The sequence below is a fragment of the Babylonia areolata genome, chromosome 22 (assembly GCF_041734735.1).
Source record: "Babylonia areolata isolate BAREFJ2019XMU chromosome 22, ASM4173473v1, whole genome shotgun sequence".
NCBI lineage: Eukaryota > Metazoa > Mollusca > Gastropoda > Neogastropoda > Buccinidae > Babylonia > Babylonia areolata.
In genome coordinates, this window is record NC_134897.1 from 11,644,305 (window position 1) to 11,665,939 (window position 21,635).

Consider the following 21,635-nt stretch of genomic DNA (forward strand, 5'->3'; position numbering starts at 1 on the left):
CTCAGCTATTGCGCCCATTGTAGAGGTATGGCTGGTTGTTGGATTTGTTATGATGAGTATGTCTGAGTGATTTGCTGTGTTCTGGTTGGTCGTTTTGTATGGGTTTATATTTGTCTTTTTCACTGTCTTTTGTTTGGTTGTTGTCTTGGGTGGTGGTGGTTTTGTACAGGTTTATATTTGTCTTTTTCACCGTGTCTTTTGTTTAGTTGTTGTCTTGGGTGGTGGTGGTTTTGTACAGGTTTATATTTGTCTTTTTCACTGTGTCTTTTGTTTAGTTGTTGTCTTGGGTGGTGGTGATTTTGTACGGGTTTATATTTGTCTTTTTCACTGTGTCTTTTGTTTGGTTGTTGTCTTGGGTGGTGGTGGTTTTGTACGGGTTTATATTTGTCTTTTTCACTGTGTCTTTTGTTTGGTTGTTGTCTTGGGTGGTGGTGGTTTTGTACCGGTTTATATTTGTCTTTTTCACTGTCTTTTGTTTGGTTGTTGTCTTGGGTGGTGGTGGTTTTGTACGGGTTTATATTTGTCTTTTTCACTGTGTCTTTTGTTTGGTTGTTGTCTTGGGTGGTGGTGGTTTTGTATGGGTTTACATTTGTCTTTTTCACTGTGTCTTTTGTTTGGTTGTTGTCTTGGGCGGTGGTAGTGTTGTTGACACTTCATATATTCCTGCTCAGGATGAAATTCTTGCTTCACAGAAAAGACTGTGTGCCGAAAAATACCCCACCTTCAAATAAAACTATGCCTTATTCCACCAAGAAAAAAATATTTTGAACAGCATTGTTATGATGTTAAAAGCTGATGATGCACAACATTTTTGTTAAAACCAAATTCGAATATATAATCATTCCTGTGGATTATTTGATTTAGCTGTATGAAACACCGACTGAAATTACTCCCCTGTAAGCCCAGGATTTCTTGTAATCCCATAAAGTGTGGTCATTCCCCTCCCACGCTTTCTCTCAATTGCGAGAAATCGTGTGGGACATCCCCACAATTTCTCACAATGTGTCAGAAAGCGTGGGAAGTCCCCCTTATTTTTAATCAAAATATTTTCCTGTAGTTGGTTTCTTGTCTTTTCCCAATGCAAATCCTTGAGAAAAATGAGAGAGAAAGAGAAATGAGAAATGACAACGACAATCATGATAATGATGATCATGATGGCGTTAGCGAAAACATCAACAATAGACAGTTAAGGATTTGCATTGGGAAAAGACAAGAAACCAACTCTGATAATAAAGGAAATATTTTTGATAAAAATAAGGGCAACTTCCCACATTTTCTCACACACTGTGAGAAATCGTGGGGACATCCCCCCCATGATTTCTCCCAACTAAGAGAATCGTGGGAGGGGAACGACCACACTTTCTTGCAATCCCACAATTTCTCTCAAAGTGAGAGATATCGTAGGACTGCGAGAAACTGTGGGCTTACATCTCCTCATGGCCTGCTGAAATTATGTCCCCTCCAGGCCTGAACAGCTGACAGTGTGTGTGTACTTTCACTGAATGTGTAATACCAAGCCTGTTGGTTTTTTTCTATGCCGTCTCAGTGGCTTTACTCCTAAGCCACACACCCCTAATCTCCCATCCTCCCCCACCCACCCTCCTAACACACCAACAGTAATTTAAGCAGTCTGATTAAAAAAAAACACAAAAAAAACCCAAACAAGCACACACAAAAAAACCCAAAATGCCCATCTAATTAACAGTGCCTTCACATGAGAGGAAGTAACCAATTTTCGCACCACTTAAATGTCTGCTTGGCCAGTGTCTGTCTATCAGTTGCTAAACCAAAAGTGCCTGTCTTGATACCTAAACAAAGTAAAATAAAGGGAAAAAAACCTCTTAACAGTAATACTCTCACTCATACAGTAATCTCAATTCGAATGGAGTCTGGCATACTGAACATAATATAACAAACGGAACTGATCACTACAAAACTTCAAAAGTCAAGCTAAAAGACCTCAAAATCTCACTTTGAGCTGTCGGATTTTGTGGACGGTGGATTCCCACTCGTGAGAATCAGCTGTTCCCTGCTGTTCTTCCAGATGCTGCAACTCCCCCTGAACAGCTGCCAAGGCATGGAGCACACTGCGAAGCCTGTCCTGGGCTTCACTTATCTGAGAAGAAAAAAACAACAGATGGATCGTTAATTAATAGATCACAGATAATTCATAAATCAGTTTATCGAGGCTCAAAAAGGTTTGGTTTAAAAAAAAATACAAAAAAAAATTAAAAGTTTCAGTTTGCAAGAGGTGGCAAAGCTTGCGGCCTAATTTTATCAAGACTCAAAGTTTCAGTTTAAAAAAATACAAAAATTTTTTAAAGTTTCAGTTTCTAGGAGGTGGCAAAGCATGCGGCATAATCCATGATCAATATGCTACACCAAATCTGCTCTGGACAGAAAAAAAAACAGCAGATACCTAATCTTCACACAAACCCAGCGTGCTGGTCTTGTCTCGAGAGCCTACCCATGGTGTAGTGGAACTGGAATTAAAGCCAGAAAGAAGAAAGGAGGAATCACTTGAGTAATGGCGAGAAGGAAAAGGAAATTTGGTGAGTGATAATTACAAATATATAATTTTGTGGAGAAAAAACAAACAATTCATTGTTTTAGAATAATCAGTATATGTGCGAGTTACAAGTGTCCCAGCCTATATTAAAAAAAACAACCCAAAAAACATATAATTGGAATTCCCAACCCATGAAAATATACCCCACTCTATCCTGCCCTCTCTCTTTCCAGCTATTTTAATCCATCCGACACCTAAGATACATTTTTGCTCTTCCATTAATTTTTAAAAGACTATTACAAAAAATATATATATATATTACAAATATTCTTCTTAAGTGGTGTGCAACAACAACTGCCCTCAGACTGTAAATCTAAAATCCCAGACGCATCTCACTATGGACAACAAACACACAAGGAAAATTTCCCAAATTACGTTTACACATACAGTCTGGAAGAGGTCTGATTCCTGTCCTGTGCAGAATACTACTCCTTCAAGCAGAGAAATCTATAGCAGCAGCAGCTAGTAGCTACACACATGCGTATTACCTCCCTTCTGTTTACTTATGCAGCATCCCCTTTTCAAACAGGCGTCTTCCCTTTCTGCAGCTTGTGAACCAAACGGCTAAGTTTTCTAGACTTTCCATTAACACCAGCAAGTACTCTTAAAATTCAAAGCAACAGAGAGGAGTAAGAAACAAACAAACAAACAAAAAAATATCCCAACGTACACAAAGAGTGGTTTTCTTTTCTGCAGAATCAGTCCCCATCAATGCCCCAGATCCTTTGGCCTTGCTTCTGTCCGAAGCCACAGCCGCTTCTCTCCCCTTTCCTTTCCTCTGCAACCACCTGTTCACTTCCTGCTGCCCACCTGTGCTGCCAGAGTCGCTGTCTCCTGCTCCGGGAGTTGTTTGAGACACTGGCTTCTGCAGCACAGGTGGGGCAGCAAAACTGTTCTGCCCCACAGGTAGCACACTTCCATGTGACAATTCTGAAGATGAATTCTGGTTCGACATGTGCATTCTACTTGGAATGGGGGGAGGGGAATGAAATGAAGACGGACTCCCCATTCTGAAGTTATTCTGTGGAGGGGGGGCGCCTCTGACGGAACTGACAGAAGCTGCTGCGGTGGCTGAGCCTTGTGAGTGAGGGGGCATTCTCACATTCCCTTGTGCTGGAGCGCCGGGTGTTTGGTTCAGTGGGTGGCCTGGTCTGGCACCTTGCTGAGGAAATGGTGGGGGAGGGGAGGTGAACATCATGCCTGAACCACCTGGGCCGACAGTGGGAGGAGGAGGGAAGCTATGGAAGGGAGGTAATCCTGGAGGGGGTAGTGAAGGGTTAAAGCGGGGTGGTGGGGGGACAGATGAGTTAAGTGATGCTGAAGGTGAGTTTGGCCCATGCTGCTGCCAGCTGCCTGGGTTCGACCCCTGTATGGTGGTTGGTTGGGGCGGGCCACGCCCATAATCAGACATATTCTGAAAGTCTCTTCCATCCCTGTTTGAGGAAGACAGTGCCCTGAGTTCTTTGAGATGATCGTTGACACTTTGCGACAGACCTGGATTTGTACCAGGATACCTGCTGGCCCCTGGTATGTTGTGATGCTGGGATGCTCTGAATCCATTCTGCCCCCTGTCCTCACCAGCTTCTGAGTTGAAAGCGTGCCTGCCTCTCTGCATGCTGTCAAACAAGTCACTTCACCAATGTGGAAGACTATTCACCATACAGCAGATACTTGTCAACTGAGCTGAATCATGTCACATAGACATAGGCTCTGAAACAAGTGAACAAACACAAAAATTTTGTCAACAACTCAAGTTCAGTAAATTGTCACTGTTTTACTGTAATGAAATGGACAATGGATTATAGTACTGTCATGTCCAACAACTCCAACGTGACAATTGCTACATAGAAGTGATTGGAGTGTTGGACTTTCTATCCCAGGGTCCTGGGTTTCAGACAAGCCCTGGCGGGCTGAGGGTTAAAATTTTTCCTCTTCCACTTCCAGGTCAACAGATCAAACAGACAGGTCTACTGTGCCCAACCCCCTTCATGTATACACTACATGTATATACACATGCAGAAGATCAAATTATGCTTGTAAAAAATCCTGTAACCCTGTCAGTGTTTGAGGGTTAATAGGAACATAAAATGTATATATTCAGCATTCACAAAATACAAGAATAATCATCATCACTTGTGTAAATAATCTTAAAGAAAAGTGCAGGGCAACAAGACCCATTGCAATAAATAGTTGTGAAGTGCAAATGTTTTGTTAATCTTTCTCAGGAGAACTTCAGTTGCTTTCTAGTTTCTTCTTCTTGTTTTTAAAAAAAAATTTTATTTATTTATTTTTATACTGATAATGTATGAGAGGGACCAAGGAGAAAGAAGAGAACATGTACTATGCAGGTCGGTTTTAGGTTTGGGACTATGTCAAGAAGTGTACTGTAATCTGTCCTGAAATCAGTATCTAAAGAATTTGTCTCGACACCAATTAAAAAAGAAATTTCGTTGATGGGCTGCAATTCCCACTCACTCTATGAGAAAACTTTTTCATGTACTCATATGACTATATTTTTTCATCCTACAATATCATATGTACAGCCATACTCATTCATGGGTATGGGCATGTTGGGTATGTTTGTTTCCATAACCCATTTAACACAAACATGGATTATAACATCTCAGTATGTGTATTTGACATTTTACATGTTTATATGGGCAAAAGATGGGGACTAAGATGCCGAAAAAACTATCTTATCTCATGTTTAACCACAAGGGAGGGATTGAGGTGTGAAACAACACACCCCCTCCACACAAACACACCCTCTTTAGTTTCTCAAGTTTTGTTTTTTTAGTCAATTTTTGTCAGCCATGTCAGCCGACACTCTGCTGAAACCCTGTAAAATTAATTTTAGGTTGCAAAAATAACGCATGGGTCATGATGTACAACGCAGTAACGTTATAATACAAGGTTATCACTTGATTTCACTATATTTTTTTAGCCCCGTCTCAGCTCAGCTTCAACTCAAGGTTGCCCTGAGCAGTAAGCTATGTGCTTCAAAAACTCTGCAACTTGTGACTTTGATCATTTTGAAAATCTCTTGTCCAAATTTTAATAATCATATTAAATTTACTAATACTAATAGTTAAAAAATACTTTGGCGCTAAGTTCAGCGGAGCTCAAGGCTTTCAGACACTGAAAATAGTAAAAACAAGCGTCCGTCTAGCTACAGCTTTACAAATTTACAACACGTTATGATACTGAAAGAAGAAGCCACTCTATGACTGGTAGTAGTTGTTTCTGGAAAGGTTCACAAATAAATCACAACTAGTTTCGCTCTAACCTGTGCGTGGGGCTGAAACTTGGCAAACATGAATGTGATGAACTCACATCCACCATGTGTATGCAAATTAGCCTACAACTACAGTTAACTTCCGGTTTTTGTGGTACTTTATTACCATGGTCTGTCAGTCGACTGGACTGTCACTCGACGTTACACATTGAATTTGTGTAACTGGGGTATAAATGTTTCAGAAGTGTTAAACTAACTGGAACTTATGTCGCCAAATTCCAAAGCATTTCTGAACGTGTGTGTGTGTGTGTGACTGAGCTGAATGGGAGCGTGTGTGTGTTTTTCTCCACTGTCAATTTCCTAATTGTAGAGTTTGGCTGTTACTTCCAAGTGTTTTGTCTCCCGTACAAATATATCAGTACACTGAGATAAAAGTGAAAATATACGTTATAGTTATAAGTGCGTGTGTCTGTGTGTGCGTGTGCATAAGTATATGTGAAAATGCTCTTTAATTTCAAAATCTATTTTGCACAGTCCCCAGTTGAACCTCAGAGACAAATGCTGAGTCACATGACCAAAACATACAAGATGGAGGATGCGAGAGGACGTCGTCTCTTCGGTGATATTAATCAGGCATTCAAAAGGGACCCTTTGATGTATGTTGAAATATGATTAAATTGGTATAAAGATATATGTTTGATGACAATATATCTTACCAATATTTAAACAATCGGAATGAAATTTGTAAGATAACTTAAAGAGACACAGACTGCCTCAGAGAGAGAGAGAGAGAAAGAGAGAGATTTACCGATTTACTTATTATACGATCAACACATCCGTATGTAGCTGTCTTACCCTCGAGTTTTCAGAAGAATGTAATGTCGTTTTTGTCACTCCACATTCAAATGATACACGCTGTAAGTGTATTTATCTCTCATCCACACACGCGCGCGCGCGCACACACACACGCACATACACACACACACACACACACACACACACACATGTAGACCTGAGAGTGACACATTATAATGACATATGATATAATACTAGGAAAGGGAGACAAGACTGGTCTGGAATCAGTGCATTTTACGTATTGCATTGAAAATTGAATCAGTTGACACAGTGGTAGCTGTGTCTTAGTCTTAAGATTTTATTTTTCTTAATTTACATCATACATGAGCACCACCAGTTTGCTGATCATCCTAGCCATTGTGACTGATCTTTGCATGCTATGTATTTTTATCATGATTTTCTTTTTCTGCAGTATTGCAGCCAAAATAAATCATCTGATGACGAAACCATCAAACTGACAAGTCTGTGTAATCTTTATGACTTTAGTCAGTATATTTGATTTTCCGAATACACACATGAAGATGAACATGCTTCAGACACAAATGTTTCTTTTGAATAACTTATCAAGGGAGATGCAAAAAAAAAAAAAAAAAAAAAAACAACAACAACCAGAAAACCCCTGACTTTACTGCCAGTTTTCACATCTCAGTAACTTCCACCTGGAAATCCTAAGCACAGATCGCCATTGAACCTTCCTGCTTGATATTTCATTTGATGATCATTGAATCATTTGATCTTCAGTTCTTGCTCTGTTTCAGAGATGAGTACGACTTCTTGCCGGTGACCGAACCTCAGCACAATGCGTCCCCTCTGGTCCTTGTGGACCACAAGCTGGGCTTGGAGATGTGGAGTGTCCGCATCTTGTTTCGCTACACCTACAACTGTCTCTTGAACTGGAGAGACAGGAGTCAGTCTTCCCCATTTCTTGGTAAGAACATGAGACTGAGAGGATGTTTTCATATGAAAATATGAATAAAGCCACAAAACAAAAAAACAAACCAAAAAAAAAAAAAATATATATATATATATACATGTCTCACTCACACATTTACTTGGATACTGACTGAGTGTGTATAAAACATCTTTCAGTCTCTGGTATATTGATATAAAATTAGATATTTTATGTATGAATGCAAGCATACACTAACTGTGCAATCCAATTAAAAAATCATATAAAGTCAAACTCAAAATGTGACTGATATGAATTTTTCTCTTCATCAGTGTCTGTGTTCATGGTTCCATCTGTTGTATCCATTGATAACCAGGGTTATCTTGAATCATTATTAATCTCATTTAGTATAAAAACAAAACAACAACACTACTACTGATAGATATTATTAATGACCATTTATGTTATATAGGTGCATTGCTGATATGATATCAAAAGCACATGCATACAGTAGATGAATTGTAAATGTGGGAGGGAAGACTTGAGCACCAACACACACATCTATGCGTGTGTGTGTGCACGCACATGCGTGTACATGCTTGTGTGTATGTATGCATTGCACTGCATATGTATATGTGCATGTATGTGTACATTGCAGATGGACAGTCATTGAGTCATCTAAGCAGAGCTGTTCTGCTCATAAACCCTGACTGCTATACAGCCTGGAACATCAGGTAAATGTGCTGTAGCTGATCTGTGTATGTTTGCATCATATTACTTGACAGTAACTGTTATGTTAGGCCCAATGCTAGACCCAATGCTAGGCCTAGTCATAAGCTTACATTTTGGCCAACAACAAAGTGAGAGCTGTATGATCAATGCTTCTCCATTAGAATTGGAAATAATTTACAGCTTAGTCTTTTGTGAAGGACTATGACTCACAAGCTTGTTATGTTAGCAAGATTGCACTGGCTCTTAGTGCTGTAGCCTTCGGGGCTTGTTGGCCTTTGGGAACCATCCCATCACTGACTGTCCTCAAACCCTCTTGGCCGAGAGAGTGGGGATGTAACGTGGGAAAGACTCTCCACTATAATCGAATTCTAGCCCAAATAGTCAGGACAGCAGTTGCCTCCTTTGCTGCTCTGATGGTCATAGGTACAACTGACTGTTATACAACTTATGAAATGGACACTAGAGTATAGTGCTGTCATGTCCAACTACTCCAAGGTGATGGGCGCAACAGCCGAGTGGATAGAGCATTGGACTTTTAATCTGAGGGTCCTGGGTTTGAAATCCGGCTGCTTGTAATGGGTTGAGGGTGGAGATTTTTCTGATCTCCCAGGTCAACACATGTACAGATTGATAGTGTTTGAATCTGCTCCCTGTGTATACATATACAGTATGTATAATACAACTTAAATATCCCAAAATTGATATCAGGGTTCAGTTGGATATGGTAACATGAATAAACCCAGCATGTACAACCCTGTAAATGAAATATGACTGGCATAACATTGGGGCAAAAATGGTCATACTTCTTTTCTCTTTTTTTTCAGAAAAGAACTGATTGAGAGTGGAGATTTATCCATGGCAGAAGACCTGAAACTAGGTCAGCTAATTCTGACAAAGTTTCCAAAAAGCGCAGAAACGTTCATTCACAGGTAAGCCTAGTTAATCCATGGATATTTCGACTGCATTGTAATTAACCCCGCCCCCCACCTGTTCTCTTCTTCTTAGTTTGATTTACACTATAACACCCACAAAGTATGTCTGGTGTTTGGAAGGTTGAGAAAAATGAATATTTCATTACCCTTTAGTTTAAAAAAAAGTGTTTTTTTATTACATTAATGTGTTTCTTATTTATTCATGTTATTGATCTTAAATGACACATGCAAAACTAGATAAGTAAAATATAATTGACAGACATTTCTGTTTACTTTATTTTAAAATGTTTTAACATGTATCAATGTAAATTGTGTTTGTATTCTAATTTTTATCTTTTTTTATTTTTTGTATGTAATGGGCGATAATCCCCTCCATACCCCCACCCACCCCTTTCTATATTCAACGTTTTATGAGCTGTTTATTAAGGTTTTGCCTTAGTTTACATCTTTTCTTATTAAATTTCTTCTTTTTTTTATCAGCCATATGTATAAATCTTTATTAAAAAAAAAAAAAAAAAAAAAAAATTCATTAATATTTCTTTTCTCTGATTCATTTTTTCATGTAGCACTACAGATTTCAATGAATTTCATTTAATTTGGATCATATATATATATATATATATATATATATATATATATATATGTGTGTGTGTGTGTGTGTGTGTGTGTGTAGTTGTGATTTTCTGACAGCAAGTATTTTTGTTCTCCTTTACAGACGGTGGTTGTTCCAACGGCTGGTCAACCAGTGTTTGTCCTCCAGCAATGATAGCTGCACCAGCTGCGACAGTTTCCAGGACAACGGTGGTGCCCTCTTGTCCATGGATGGCATCGATATCGCACTTGGACCAGATGCCGGAATCGTTGCTAATGGCAACGAGGCAGAAGCAGCCCGTCAACTCAGGGAAAACAGGAGGGTGAACTCCGCTCTACCACTGGAGTCAAGTCGTCTGCTGGCGGAGAACTTGCATCGGGAGCTGAGGGTGTGTGAGCGTGCAGCAGACGGCTACTCCAGCAACTACTATGCATGGACGCACAGAGCGTGGGTGGTGCGCTATTGTTTCAACTGCTCTCTGCAGGTGGGTCTTGTGTGTCTGGTGCTGTTCTGTCTCCCTCCCTCCTGTCTTGGTTCTCAGGATTCGCTCCCAAAAATGGAGTATGGCTGCCTACATGGCGGGGTAAAAATGGTCATACACGTAAAAGTCCACTCGTGTACATACAAGTGAATGTGGGAGTTGCAGCCCACGAACGAAGAAGAAGGTTCTCAAGATTCAAGTAGTTAAATGGCTATTTTAAAAGAAATACTGTTTAAAAATGATATTTAAATACTTCAATGGTTATTGAAAATAAATAAATTACCTTCCAGAAATTTTTTTTCTGCATCACATTTCTAGCAGATGTGAGAAACAAAAATAATATACATGTATAAATAATTCCAAACATGTTTCATAAGAATTTGAAAAGGCAAATCAAGAGTATAATATTATGGTCACAGCCCTTTTAGGAGCCACTCAGTCTTTTGGATATGGTGTTGTTGTTGTTTTTTCTGGTTTTGTTCTTATCTGGTTTCTTTTCTAGGGTTGTTTTTTTTTCAGGCTCTGGTTTTCCTCTTCTTTTGTTTTTCTTTTTCTTTCTTTCACACTCTTGTCTTTCTCAACTTTTAATATCTCTTCCTCAGCTTTCTTTTACTCTCTCCTCAAGACACTGTACTTTTTTTGTTGTTATTGTCTTTTAGTTTTACATTATTTGTGCAATCACGTTTGGTTATGATACAGAATATTTTGTTTGTTTCAGCAAAGTCATGGACCAGGTTGAGCACAGTCATTTGCTTTTCTTCTGGCTGCTTTTCAAAGGGAAGTCACCCCTGAAGACCTGAAGTTCTTGTCACAATGAGGCTCTCAAAGCAGACGATACTGCACTATGTTTTTGTGGTTCTACTTATTTGGGCTTAGATTGACATAAGTTTTTCTTTGGGCCAACAGCAATGTGAGGGCTGTATGATCAGTGGTTTCTCCACTGCTATGGAAAGTCATCTACAGCTTAGTCATTTGATAAGGACTATGTCTGAAATAAGAAGACAAGACTGCACTCGCTCTTAGTGCAGCAGCCTTGGGGGCTAGTTGGCCTTTGGGGACCATCCAATCACCGACTGTCCTGAAAGTAAAACCCTCTTAGCCGAGAGATGTAACTTGGGCAAGACACTCTCCTCTATAATCAAATTCTAACCTAGATAATCAGGACAGCAGTTGCCTCCTCTGCTGTTTTGGTGGTCATATTCAGACACGACTATCATACAGATGTTTGGGTATTGCTGATATATTTTTTGCTGGGGCAATGATGTGTCCATCAGGTGTTACTCAAAGAACTGGAAGCCACGCAGACCTGGACCCGGAAACACATCTCAGACCACAGCGGTTTCCACTACCGTCAGTTCCTCCTCTCCAGTTTGTCCCAGCATGCTGCGCGACTGCATAGGCAGTATGGGAAATCTGTGTCCGACCTGGTGGACGCTGAGCACGACTTTATCTGTGACCTCATCCACACGTTTCCTGCCCATGAAGCGCTCTGGTATCACAGGTGAGCTGGTTTTCCAGGGTTCATACAGGTTTTGAAATGTTGGTTTTAAATTTGTTTAAAAAAAAAAAAATATATATATATATATATGTATATATATAAAATACAATTAATGGGTGTGGCTGTGTACAGGGGACTCAGAATGAGTGCTGTGTGAGTAATGCCACTGAAACAGTACAGATGATGGGGCAGACGGTTATACATGTAAAATGTTACATGTCTGTGTGAGTGTGTGTGTGTACGTGACTGAAAATTGATCAAATGACACAGGAAACTAATGATAAGCGCTCAGTGGGAGCTGTTAGTTGGCTCTTCCCAGATAGACAGCTTGTTCTGCAAATGACTGTCTTTGTAAAGTGCTTGGAGCTTGGTCTCTGATCAAGGATACACGCTATATAAGTATCCATATCATCATCACATTTACTGCTGCAATGATTGAGCGCTTATGCAACCTAGCCCAGGTTTGTGACATTTTGATTTCTGGCTCTCTTTACTGAAAAACAAAGCAAAAAAAAACAAAAAAAAACAAACCCAAAAAACCCAAAAAAAACCCACCACATTGTTTCTGTCAGTGATGAAGAAAGCACAGCAGAGAAATGTTGCATGTAAATTGAATGAAAATTTAAAAGTAAGATAATGCTGAGACAAAAAAATACTGTTCCCAGAAGGATCTTTCCAACCAAAATTGCTTGTGTGTTTGTTTTTTGTTTGTTTTTTTTACTTCATCATGAACTTAATTTTCTCATTTTCTTTTTACAGCAAATGTGGTGTAGTGTATATGGATCAGTTTTGACATCTCTTTCAGACTGAAACTAAAATTTAATTACACATACTTTACTGTGACCCACTAGTGCAGACTCCGGCAGGGGTCTGACGTTCGTGTCCTGTGCAAACTACTATCCGCCTATGCAGAGAAAACGAAAGTAACTAAAACTAAAACTCTCTGTCCACACAGACGGTGCATATTCACCATGATGATGACCTCTGCAAAGACTCACTCCACGAAAATAGCAGAGGTACCCACCACACCTGTCAACGGAGCCACACAGGACTCGCTAGGTGCCATGTCCAAAAACGAGGGCCAGAAACGCTCCCGCCTGGAGACGCACTCCCCCCACGCTCTCCGGCACCAGGAGACAGACAACGTGCAGAAAACGATACGACAAACTAAAGACGCTTACCAGAAGTCGCTGGCTGCAAAGTATGTGGACTGGCTGGGTAAGGTGTTTCCTGCGTCCAAAGACACTTGAAGATCATGGTTCTCAGGGCTGTGTGTGTGTGTGTGTGTGTGAGTTGATACTTATATATATATATGTATATATACAGATTGTAATTACGGTGAAGTTTGCTCTTTGTTCATTGGCTCACACATGTACATGAATTGTGAATTAGGTGAATTTTGTAAATCTGCCTGATTCAGTTGTCCTGGTGTGTGTGTGTGTGTGTGCATGTGTGTGTGTGTGTGTGTGTGTGTGTGTGCATTCCAAACCTTCAGCATTTGCATTTTCTCAAGAAAAACTAATTCTATGAATATGAAACTTATTGGGACTATAGACACTTATAAGGCCTTTCCAGATGCACCCTCTAGAATGACTACACACGCAATAAACATCTCAGCCTACAAATGACTATTAGATAAGTGGAATTTTCTAGCAAAACACACTCATAATGACTCTATGTAACCTCAAAAAAAAAAAATCAACCTGAAAATAATTTGTAAGAATGTCTTATGCCTTACAAAAACTTAGAAGCAAAATCTTTCTATTTGTTTGCATGGGAAATACTATTCTTTTCTTTCTCTCTCAGAATTCACAAATTTTGAGCATAAAAAATCATCATTAAATTCCTTCTTTCTTTTTTTTTTTTTTTTAAAGCAGATGCCATTACCCAGCCTACACATTCCCATTTTCCTTATAAGTTTTTTCCCTCTGTTTTTCAGAATGCTAACTGATTTCTCATGACAAACAACGCAGTCATCTTGTGTGTTTCTGCATGTGAACGCACACATGTTACAGTTTTTTTTTAAATCCAATGCTTTGCTTAGAAATTTCTTATGTTTCTGCTGCAAGTCTTGTTGTTAGTTGGTTGGGTTTTTTTGTTTGTTTGTTTGGTGGTTTTTTTTACTTCTTTTCTGAAAAAACAACTGAAAACAGTGACTTTGGCATATGTGTGTATGTTGCTTGTGTTTATATGTGTGATGCATGCATTATAGGATGTGTGTTGCATGTGTTTTTTGAATGTACCTGATAATGTTTTTCTTGTGGTATATTTTGTGCATGTTTTGTTGTTTTTTTTGCTTGATAATGATACATTGCACTCACTGAAGCTTAGCTTCTGTAGTTCTAGTCAGCGGTGTATAAGTTATAAATATATGTATATATATATATTTTTTTTTTTTAAAGAAAACGTGTGGGTTTTTTTTGTGTGATTGCATTTGTGTGTGTGTGTGCATGTGTGTGTGTGTGAGTCCCTGTGACCGTATTTGATAGGTGTATAAGCACACACATGCGTATGATCATGCTCGCTGTTGTTTGTGAGAGGACCCAAGTGTTAATGGAAATGGGAAAGTATTGTCAGTATTGTTTTATCATTACGCTGCACCGCTTTTCATCACAACAAATTGCTGCATCATTCTCAGGAACATGGTACACGCTGGTGTGTCTGGGTTGTTGACGGAACAATTCAGGGATGGCTTTTTTGTGTGTCTCAGAATTTGTTCTTCATTTCTTGTGAACATTGCTTGGTATTACTGTACTGGTTTGTAGAAAATTGTGATTTTTAAAAAAAATTTTATATGCTTCATTCTTGTGCACAAGTCTCCCGTTTTATGTCCCATTTTTTTGGTGTGAATTTTTGCGGGTTGTTATTTTTGTTTTTCTCTCTGTGAAGAATGTGATTGTGAATAGAAACTAGGTTTATTGAAATGTTTGGGTTGAAGCAAATAATTTTTTGAAAAATTGTGTGTGTGGTATTGGTAATAAGGGTATGGCTGCATGTTTTGCCTTTCTTTCAAAAACAAGAAAGACAAAGTTTACAGGTTAAGTTTTAATGATGATAACAGTGTACATTTATATACCACCCGATTTTCTCTGAGAGCTCAGGGCGCTGGTGTTTTTTTTTTATAGCTTACATGTTTGTTTATTTGCATTCTCAAGGATTTTGGAAGATGGTTTAGGATGAGTTTGTTTGTGATATGGTCACTATGCTAACTGGAAAAGATATGAAAGATTCCACTTTTGCGAATACAGTGGAACATGAATGATAAGCAATTGAAAAAAATCAACAACAAAAACAGCCCTACCAAAAATGTCCTTTTAAACAGAATGTTGACTGTATAAATTTAAGCTAAAGGTAAAATTCAGGAAAATGACTGAGTACTGAATTAGGGTACTGTTGACAGTGATGATTGTTTTGTCCATTAACACTTCTGTTATCCTTGCCAAAAAGAGAAGAAATACAAGAGGAGTGAAATGACGACCACTCTGCGATACTGAAACATTTCAGGGACACAGAGAAGTGATGTTCAATATGGCATGATTAAAAAGGAACAACAAAGTACCGGGACAAAATTATGCTGGAATTTTTTCAAAGTCTTGTTCTATCATCTGTCTTGCCTTGGGAGTCTTCAAAAAGTTTAACCCCTTTACTGCTGAACTTGGTGAGATGAGATCAATCTGGCAGGAGTTTGAAAAGCAATCACCCCCGAAAACGGAGTATGGCTGCCTATATGGCAGGGTAAAAACGGTCATACACATAAAAGCCCACTCATGTAATATACGAGTGAACATAGGAGTTGTAGCCCATGAAGAAGAAGAAGAAGAAAAGCAATCACTACTTTTTGTGCCATTAAATTTGCTGGACAAAAGTTATGCATTCCCAAGTGGAAGAAGGGGTTAATTTTCTGCTTTGTACAGTTAGAAATTTTTTTCTTTTCTTCTTTTTTATATCTATTGTATTTGTATTTATTTCTGTTTCTTCCGTCAGTAAAGCAAGGATTCATGAATACCAACAGTGGAGTAGCGTTCACTTTGCTTTTATCATCACGACATCTAGAATGAATTCACCTGGACTTCGGTACCACAGTTTGCTCCATGCTGGTGATGCTGAGAAAAGAGAGAATATGTCTGATCCACATGCAGCTGGTAGGAAGAGTGCAGAGGAACCAACATTATCATTATCATCTGGTTTATAAAAAGAGGGAGGTTGACTGATGCTTCTGGAAGTTTTTGGAAACCGTAATTCATCAACATGAATGTACATAGATTTTAGCACATGCAGGCGGATGGAAGTGGCAGAGGAATCAACATTATTATCACCATCCTATATACAAAAAGAGGAAGGCTAACTGTGAAGCTTTTAGAAGTTTTTAGAAACCATAATTCATCAGTATGAGTATACATACAGCATGGCATATATTGTAGCGATGTAGGTAGAAACTCGTATTGTGCACAGACATGCAGAAGATAATATAAATAATGTAGGTCAAGATTATAGAAAGATGAAGGCTGACTGAAGCTTAAGGGACCATGAATATATACAAGCGAGAGAATCTGAGTGAACTGGTTCAAATCACGGCACAGTTGCCAGTATTTTCTCCCCCTCCACCAGACCTTGAGTGGTGGTCTGGACACTAGTCATTCGGATGAGATGATAAACTGAGGTCCCGTGTGCAGCATGCACTTAGTGCACGTAAAACCACCCATGGCAACAAAAGGATTGTCTCGGGCAAAATTCTGTTGAAAAATCCACTTTGATCGGAAAAAACAACCACCAAAAAAAAAAAAAAAACCACCTGCAGGCAGGAAAAAATGGGTGGCGCTCTTCGTGTAGCGACGTGCTCTCCCTGGGGAGAGCAGCCTGAATTTCACACAGAGAAATCTGTTGTGACAAAACACAATACACACAATACAATACAAATTACAATACAATACAATACATATGTAAATATGCAGACATGTATAAACTGTAGTAAAGTAGTTACAAAACTCAGATATCAGCACAAACATGCTGGAGGTAATAAGGAGGGTATGCAGGCCCACTTTCATCTGATTTTCTGGAGATTCTTCGGTTATTTTTAGTGAAAACCACATACGCAAGCGCGTCTCCATTTCCTGTTCTTTCTAGGGCACAAAAGGCTAAAATTTTGTCATATAAATTGCTGTCCTAAAGAAAGGATTTTGAACAATCTGGGTGAGTATTTTTGCAAGTTTACAAGGGTATACTTGGTGTTCTAATTACACCCACTTTTCGCTTTAGTCTGCTTTGGTTACTTTGAGTGTGTTTCTAGTCACATCTCTGCCATTCTAAATTCAAACTGACCCATTTATATGAACTCAGCCGTAAAGTTGTCCGAATAAAGGTAGTGCAAGCTCAGGTAGTCTGATGTCATATACTGTACCGTGTCAAACTGCAGTTGTACACATGACATCATGACTTACTACTCGCTCTGCAAGCAACAAAAGGTCAAACCCCCCAACTAAGGCGGGCCTGCAAACCGTCCCTAATGTGAATAATACAGTGCAGTAACCAGGGAGGCTGGTGACCAATGTATGCAGAAGATAATGTGAATATTTTTGTGAGCTACCTTCGGAGGCCAGATATGGGGAGCAAAGAAATGTTGCCTCATAGGGTGTAACGTTGTGGTGGCCCATATACTGGGTGATTCAGTATTAGCGACAATCTGATCAATTATACTAAACTGCGATATAGTAAGTTGTGGAGGCTGTGTACCATTATACTTTTCCATGGTTGATTACTTCGTAAAATATTGCTATTTATATATTCGAAATAAATGTATGTTAGTAATGTAGTTCTTGTCAGTGCTCATTAAATCATGATTTTTCATGATTCCATGACTGAAGAGTGGAAATGATTTGCTGAAGCAGATTAGAATCTACAGGCATTTATTGTCAATAACAAATTTATTAAAATAATGAATGGGGTCACTTGGAATGAATGAGTGTGTGTGTGTGTGTGTGTGTGTGTGTGTGTGTGTGTGTGTGTGCGTGCTACATTTGCATACACTTACTCTCAACAGTTTTGTGCCTTGATTAGCAGTCAGATGGTTCCCCCAGCCCTTTTTTCTCTCATTTATTTATTATTCTTTTTTTTCTCTCTCTTTCCTTTTTTCATTTTTTTTTTCATTGCTTTTGATTTACAGCTGTTTATTTTGAAAAAGCTGTTTATTTTGAAAAAAAAAAAAGAAGAAGAAAATTTCTATCTTCCAACCAATCTGGACTTGAACCTTTGTTCACTGTTTGCAAACTTGTTTTTCTTCACTTTTAGAAAATAGTCATTTGTCACATATTTTATACCCTGTCACACAGCTGATGACACTGCCATTTCATCATTTCCTTCCCTCATTTTGAATTGAATTATTAATTTATTAATATTGTTCCTGAAAACCCACCTAGCCCCCACAAGTAGAGGACCATGGGTGGTAATATTTCTGCTTTATACATATTAGCCTTTTGATGATTTTTTTGATTTTTGCTTTTGTTTTTCCAATGTTTTTTTCTTCATTGTTTTTGTATTAAGATACACCTTTTGATGGGTTTTTTTTTTTTCAAAAGATTTTTTTCTTCTTTGTTTCTGTATTAAGACACACTTTGGTTAATCCATTCAATGCCAAGTTTGTTTTATGCACAGTGACAACTGTTTGCCAAGGGATGTTTTGGTCGTGGAGGATAATGATTATCTTTTAAAAATTCTAGCATGGAAACTTCTAAAATAAAGTATATACAGCCTATACGTTTCTGAGAGGAACATGAACACACTATCCATTTATGACAGTGTCACATGATTTGAATCATTTTGCAATAGGAAACTTTCTCCAAGCACACTATCCAGTTATGATAGTGTCACATTATTTTGATTATTTTGCAATAAGAAAATTTCTAAGCACACTATCCAGTTATGACAATGTCACATGATTTAAATTATTTTCCAATAGGAAAATTTCTAAGCACGCTATCCAGTTGGGGCACTTAAGCCCCTGGACCCCGGCTATTAACTTGTCTGTATTACAGGCATCTGCTTGGCAGATGTGGTGTAGCGTATATGGATTTGACTGAACGCAATGACGCCTCCTTGAGATACTGATACTGTATTACAAAAATCTGCCCTCTGGCCATTCCATGTTTAACATGCATGTTTTTTTGTTTGTTTTGTAGTCTGATGAGCTGACACTGACCTCTTTTTGTGCATGCACAAAGGGAGTTGACTCGGCGTACAGAAAGAAAACGTTAATGATGGGTTGTGAAGCATTGATGAAAAAAACAATTTAATTACACATACTTAACCGTGACCCAACTAGTGCAAACTCCGGTAGGGGTCTGACATTCCTGTCCTGTGCAAACTACTATCTGCCTATGCGGAGAAAACGAAATTACGGCCGATAACCTCCCGGAAGTAGGTAACCTCCCCTCTGTCCCGCTGGCTAGCGCCCTCTTTTTCCGGCAGCCATTATGACTCCTGTTCCTGTGCTCTCCATATGGCTAAGTTTTTTCGTATTTTCTGTCTGTCTGTCGATTTTCTGGCGTTCGTGTTGTTGATGAAAAAAACAAATATATGTTTCTGATAATTTCCAGTGAGATGGCTGGGAAAAGTTATTCACTGAACACTGAACATACTCCTTATTCATGCCACTTCTATTGTTAAACATACTTAGAGCTGCAGGATAAGCAACATGCCCATTATTAATTTTATTACTATGCTTCATGGATAAAAGAAGCCTACACTTCCTTCAGTCAATTGCTTGTCTAGGTTCTGCAGTTTTAAAAAGACCAAAATGTATTTGTTAAAAACCCATACTGCAGTTTTAAACCCATAAAGCAAGATATAATATACTCTGAGTAAGATCCATGAATACAAATGCTGAGAATATATGATCTACGCTTTTATGAGGCTGCGAGATTTGTCCGTATGTGACTGATACGCATGTTGTTATTGCTGTTATTGATACATTGATTGATTTTCATATTGCTCATTATGGTCATGAAAATGTCTATAATTCTGTGTGATTTGGTTGTGTAAATTTTTTTTTGCATAAACATAATTATTATTATACATTTGAGCCCTGCATGTGTGTGTGTGTGTGTGTGTGTGTGTGTGTGTGTGTGTGTGTGTGTGTAAATGACTGATAATGTGTAATTGAAAGGAGAAACTTCAATTTTTTTTAGTATTAAATCAGGATCCTAAATATAACCTAAAATATATTCTGGTTTGATATGAAAGGTTGTTAATTAAACCAATCATGGTTTTCTTTCTCTATTATTATCATCGTAATTATATTTTTAATATGAAAGGTTGTTAATAAAAACCAATCATGGTTTTATTATCTCTGTTATTATTATTGTTATTATTGATAGCATTATTGTTGTTGTATTTTCAAACTGTACCTTTTCACTGTATGCTTTCAATTTGTGCCAGTCTTGTAAAGATAATATGTGATGATGTTTCTTTTATCCTTATCTTCTCTCCATTATTCTTAGTGATTATTTCTGAAACACGATTAATTCTGTGCTGATTATTGAGGCTAAAGAAAAACCATTGTGTTGACATAAGGATAGCTTTTTTATGCTGATAACTGAGGACTTCAAAATGTGCTGTCTCGTCTGCAGTACCTCTACATATTTTTGATAATTTCTTTCCTGATGCTAGAAAAAGTTATGGTTGTGTATTTCCCAGGTTGTACGTATTTGCAATATGAACTCAAATGCTGAGTAATTCATAAAGGTGCACATACAATAATCATATACCACGAGCTTACTGATATTTTATTAGAATGATTTATATATAATGATACAGTTTATTCATATAGTGCTTCATCAGATAAGTTTGCTCTGAGCGCTTTACAAGTATAATAGTTACGAATTTAAAAAAACATATATAATCCATTAAGATATGCAAGTTGATCCAATGAAGATGGAAACATGAAAAACCACAACAAGACACGGCATCAAACATAATAACAACAATCATAATTCAAACCACACAGCATCCCTCATACAAAAACATGCTCAGTTTGCGCTGTACAATGTAGATCCCGGCCAGTAAAACATACATTTAAACACAAACCAAAAAACCAACATCCGTAACCAAACACAGACATCCAACCAAACTCCATGATGGAGTCTCCCGTCGGTCCGACGGATGAGTAGACAGGCAGGTTCATCTGTTGGTGTGGTGTCCTGTTGTGGGAGAAGAGGCCGATTCTGGATGCGCAGCACTTCCCACAGGTGTTGCAATGGAAAACGTCTCCAGAAGTTGAGTCCTGCTTCCTTCGCTGATGCTTCTCCTTAATGGCCAGCGTTCTTTTGTTTTCAAACATCTTTATGCCACTAGAGCACAGCATCCTCCAGCGACAGTGGTCAAGGGCATCCGTTTCCCAGGAAGCGATGTCTATGTCACAGGTTTTGAGGTTTGTCTTCAAGGTGTCCTTGAAACGCTTATAGGGTCTTCCAAGTTCACAGTGGCCTTCCTTCAGCTGGCCATACAAAAGCATCTTCAGGATCCTGCTGTCTGTCATGCGGACAACGTGTCCTGTCCAGCGTAGCTGGCACTGGATCAGCAGGCTTTCGATGCTGGGCAGGCCACTCCTCTCTAGGACCTGGAGGTTGGAGACCCTGTCTTGCTACTTTATGCCGAGGATCTTTTGTAGGCATCTCTGGTGAAACTGCTCAAGTTGTTGAATGTGATGGCGATACGTCGTCCATGTTTCACAGCAGTACAACAAGGTGGTCAGCACAACAGCTTTGTAGGTTTTCATCTTGGTGCTGAGCCTGATGCCTTTGTTGTTCCACAGTCTGTTGTTGAGTCTGCCAAAGGCTGAGCTGGCCTTGGCGATGTGCA

At 38.8% G+C, this 21,635-nt stretch overlaps 2 protein-coding genes across 5 annotated transcripts in view; one reads left to right on the forward strand and one right to left on the reverse strand.

The window, feature by feature from the left end:
* The window catches only part of LOC143296912 (programmed cell death protein 7-like), a 38,032-nt gene extending 31,290 nt beyond the window's left edge, over positions 1 to 6,742 (reverse strand). For 2 of the 4 annotated variants that reach the window (XM_076608912.1, XM_076608914.1), the window contains exons 1-3: positions 5,856 to 5,924; positions 3,240 to 4,279; positions 1,973 to 2,116 (exon numbers count right to left, since the gene is read on the reverse strand). In XM_076608912.1, coding sequence (XP_076465027.1) covers positions 1,973 to 2,116; positions 3,240 to 4,184 — 1,089 coding nt within the window. In that variant the 5' untranslated portion in view covers positions 4,185 to 4,279; positions 5,856 to 5,924. Of the gene's footprint in view, positions 1 to 1,959; positions 2,117 to 3,239; positions 4,280 to 5,855; positions 5,925 to 6,659 lie in introns of those variants that run through there. The other 2 variants (XM_076608913.1, XM_076608915.1) reach the window with 2 other exon arrangements.
* Positions 6,393 to 14,178, forward strand: LOC143296911 (protein prenyltransferase alpha subunit repeat-containing protein 1-like). The gene is made up of 7 exons (XM_076608910.1): positions 6,393 to 6,460; positions 7,418 to 7,587; positions 8,207 to 8,282; positions 9,105 to 9,209; positions 9,928 to 10,288; positions 11,560 to 11,786; positions 12,739 to 14,178. Exons 1-7 carry the CDS (start codon positions 6,393 to 6,395, stop codon positions 13,031 to 13,033), a joined length of 1,302 nt encoding a protein of 433 aa, XP_076465025.1. The 3' UTR covers positions 13,034 to 14,178.
* The last annotated feature ends 7,457 nt before the right edge of the window (positions 14,179 to 21,635 follow it).

What these genes read in the sequence shown, in the direction of transcription:
- LOC143296911 (XM_076608910.1), top strand. Translation starts at nt 6,393, where the DNA reads ATGGAGGATGCGAGAGGACGTCGTCTCTTCGGTGATATTAATCAGGCA. An exon ending in TTCAAAAGGGACCCTTTGAT is followed by an intron (nt 6,461 to 7,417) that starts GTATGTTGAAAT and finishes GCTCTGTTTCAG; the next exon opens with AGATGAGTACGACTTCTTGC. An exon ending in GCAGAAACGTTCATTCACAG is followed by an intron (nt 9,210 to 9,927) that starts GTAAGCCTAGTT and finishes TCTCCTTTACAG; the next exon opens with ACGGTGGTTGTTCCAACGGC.